This window comes from Corylus avellana, chromosome 9, assembly GCF_965113065.1.
Source record: "Corylus avellana chromosome 9, dhCorAvel1.hap1.2, whole genome shotgun sequence".
NCBI lineage: Eukaryota > Viridiplantae > Streptophyta > Magnoliopsida > Fagales > Betulaceae > Corylus > Corylus avellana.
In genome coordinates, this window is record NC_142498.1 from 2,327,597 (window position 1) to 2,331,567 (window position 3,971).

At 36.6% G+C, this 3,971-nt stretch overlaps 1 protein-coding gene across 1 annotated transcript; it reads left to right on the top strand.

Moving 5' to 3' along the window:
- The first annotated feature begins 258 nt into the window (after positions 1-258).
- On the top strand, positions 259-3,615 carry LOC132190599 (deSI-like protein At4g17486). Its single transcript, XM_059605634.2, has 3 exons — positions 259-642; positions 1,424-1,711; positions 3,004-3,615. The coding sequence occupies exons 1-3, from the start codon at positions 504-506 to the stop codon at positions 3,273-3,275; spliced, it is 699 nt and encodes a 232-aa protein (XP_059461617.1). The 5' UTR covers positions 259-503; the 3' UTR covers positions 3,276-3,615.
- The last annotated feature ends 356 nt before the right edge of the window (positions 3,616-3,971 follow it).

The following is a 3,971-nucleotide window of genomic DNA, read 5'->3' on the forward strand; positions in this document are numbered from 1 at the left end:
AAGCCCCATAAAAAGTAAAAGCTGTAAATTTCAAACATTGCTATGATTTAAAATAGCAGCCCTCCAATTGTTTGGAATTGCAGAGATTTGAGTCCACTAAAACCCAACTTCCTAGTAAAATTTGTGCGAGTATTCCGCGTAGCAAATCATACAAAAAAAAAAAAAAAATGGCACTTTCAGTTGGTATCCGTTAATTAAACCCAATAAATAGCAAATTTATTTATTGTAAAAGTAGTAGCAGTAAATTGTACATGTAGCATAAACATATGGCACCATGATAAAGCCACAGAGCTCACGTTGCCTATTCTAAAAGATACTTTCGGCTGCCCGAAGGAAGCTTAAAGGAGAGCGAAGATAGAAGATGCTTCTCCCTAGAAAAAAGCAATAAGAAAATTCCCATTACTCTCTTGGATTCTCTCTCCAATCTGCACCCTCCCCTTTGTTGTTCCCCTGTTCTTCTTTGAGATTTTTGGAAGAGAAAGGGGTTAATTTGGGTGAGAATAATGTTGTGTAGAATGGTGTTGTTGACAAAGAAGAAGAAGAAAGGAGCAGTGCCGGTTTATCTCAATGTGTACGATCTCACGCCGATGAATGGCTACGCCTACTGGCTCGGCCTTGGGGTCTACCATTCTGGCGTGCAAGGTGATGTTTTTATTTGTTTTATTTATTTATTTATTTGGGGTTCTTTTTAATTTCATTTTTAAATGTTGGGTTTTTATTTTTTCCATTTTTTTAATCTCTTTGAGGAGTTGGGGCCTGTTTGGGAGCTAAGAAAGTGAAGGAAAGGAAAAAGAAAAATTGGGGGTTTTTTATTTTATTTTATTTTATTTTTTTCTTGTGATGGCTAATTGAACTTGGGGATGTAATTTTGTTTCAAATTTTTCTTTTTGGGTTTAAGTTCGGATCTGTGGTTATGCTTTGTGTAGAATCTGCGAAATGAAAACCCAAATTCTTTGTTTGGTTGCTTTGAAATTGGAAAATTTACCATGGGAGTTTTTGTTATTTTGATGTTTAGTTTTTTTATATCTAATTGTATGATATTTGGGATCTGGGAAAGGAGTAGTTTACTCTGGAGATAATTACTTTTTTATTGAAATGTTAGATTGTTTAATTGTTTGGGAAGTGAGAAGAAAGAAAAACTTGGGTTAGCTGAGGTTAATTTAACTATGTGGCTTTGTTAGTTGAGTTTCTCAATATTCTAGGAAACAAGAACATTTTAGAAGAAACTATTTTGATGTTCCTTAATTTTCTTGGCAACCAAAGAGATGGTAAATAAATGCCATGAGGAAATAAGATTACATAATAGATATGCCTATTTGTTAACTCTCTCAAATTTGTATGCAGTTCTAGATTTTTACTTGTTTGATGGTTTTGGGATTTAATTGCTAAAACTTTGTTTGTTCTGGGGGTTAATCTGATACAGTTCATGGTGTTGAATACGGGTTTGGAGCACATGAGCACCCGACATCAGGAATTTTTGAAGTGGAACCAAAACATTGTCCTGGTTTCACATTCAGGAAATCGATTTTGATAGGAAGAACTGATCTAGGTCCCAAAGAGGTCCGTACCTTTATGGAGAAATTAGCTGAAGATTACTGTGGAAACACTTACCATCTTATTACGAAGAACTGCAACCACTTCTGCAACGATGTGTGTGTCAAATTGACCCGGAAACCTATTCCTAATTGGGTCAACCGACTTGCTCGACTTGGTAAGGGATCGACCAAATCGTTGCTCATTAGCTTTCATATTTTTGTTTCTTTGTATGAACTATCTGCTTACTTGTTGAGAAGATTGTGGAAAATAAAAGAAAATTTAGAAGTTTAAAACTGTAGGTTCTGTGTTGACAAATAAATGTGCCAAAAGATGAGCCCTTGTTGCATGGAACATACAAGGGCCAAAAACCAGAATTTAGAAACAGAAAATACAAAAAAAGAAAAAAGATTGAACAAACATTTGCTAGGTTAGTGACAATACTATGTACCTAACAGCGTGTACCGCATATCCGAATACGTGCCAATCTCTCTGTTCTCCTTCGTGATGAATTCTTGCCATTCACAGCATAAACTACAACCACTTGTTTCACCATAATTAACACCACCCTTGTACCACCACTATACTGCTGCCATTAGTGCCACCACAACACAACTCTTGCTCACAGCTTTTCAAATGCTTACACAAAATCATTGATGCAACCATTAGAATGCTCTACCCTTACCATCATTATCACTGCTGGCACCATGAAAGATTCACCTCCAAATTTACTTGGACTACCCACAGCAGTTTCCCTTTCTGTCACATGCCATCACAAATTCCACCGCATTTAGTCTGATACTATTATGTTCTTCAATGTCCCGATTTGAGCTCTTGCTAAAAAGTTGCTTTCAGGAATTAATGAATGGATGTTTTCATTGGCAAATATCAGAGTAGGGAAAGAGAACAAAGCAATGTCATGAAATTGGCTCTTGGCTCTCAACCTATTATGTTTTCTTCTGTCCTTGTTTTTGAAGATTATAAGCAACTTTTGCTTAGATGTACTATGTGCCTGTTCTATTCAGCCAATCCATTGCTACTTTTGCATAGATGTTCTTGTGTCAATAATGAAAAGCTTAGAATCTGAAATTCAATGAAATAAATAGAGGAGAGAGAATATGAATTCATGCTGTTGCATCGGGTTGTCTTTTGTGTGGATATGATAAATCATGGATGGGTTGTATAACATGAGAAGAATAGGGTTGATAGGCCCAGCCTGCATTTGAAAAGAAATCTCTTCAAATTTACTTGCCGCTTTCTTTTATATTGAAGGAAGTATATGATTGTAGTGAAAGAAGTGCCTATTAGTTATGCTGCAAATGCAACTGAAATGGTGTCTGTCAGTACCCATTCTAACAGCCACTTTCCAAACACCAACGTCCTTAATTTTTTCTTTTCTTTTCTTGTTTCCTACCTTAGCAAACAAATGTGGCATAATTTTCTAATAATCTGTTTTTGGATGAATTATAGGTTCTTTCTGCAATTGTGTCCTTCCAGCTAATGTCAGTGAGACAAAAGTTCGGCAAGTTAAATCAGGAGATAGGGTTTATGAAGGAGATAAGAAGAAATTGAGGAGCCAGTCAAGTAGGTTCCCAACTTCTACTAATCGTCCACCTCCTTCATTATCTTCTTGTCCTCCAAGTGCTGCAATCAAAAGTACTAGTAGACAAAGACGTTCTCTCCCTCCATGTTTGTCTATGATTGATTCTGCTCCAGCCACAACCTTGACTTTAAAGCTGTAATGGCAGTCTGGTTTGATAGTTTATAGGTGTTAGAATTAAACAAAAAAAAAAAAAAGGCAAAACAGTAAATCCCTGTCTATTTTAATTAGTTTTACTGTTCTTTTCTCATGGTTGTGGAAACAGCTGCTTGAAAAATGTGGCAGCGTTTCTGTTCTGTAAAATCCCCTGTTTTTACTTGAATAGTTGAATGGAAAGATATAATAATGCCTTTCCAATTCTCAGCTTCTTCCTTGTGGACTACATGTTGCCTTAGTTTTTCTGGTGCTGCTCAAGGGCAGGGGAAAATATTGGAAAATATTGGGTATTGAACATGTATGTATAATCTGCATGACTGGTGAGAAATTGAAGCCATTGAAAGGTGGAGACATAAAAATGAGTCCTCATATTCAATGTGAATGCATGAAGACTATGATCAAAGTAGTTGGGAGTGGGGGAGCCTAGCTGCTTTATCATTATGGGTTGGAGGGAGAGGTCTTGTTTTATTAGGTGTGAGATGCTTTAACAATCTTATTAGCGGCCCCATTTTCCATCAAAATGTTTTCCTTGTCGGCATTACGGGATAAATATGACATGGGCTTGGGCTCATCATGTGCTGGGAATTAAAGACAAGGTGGGTGTTCTCCTTAATTATCTTGGTCTTTAGAATTCGTGTGGCCGTGCGGAATCGCACGCTGAAAGTACGGTTTTAAATGAAAT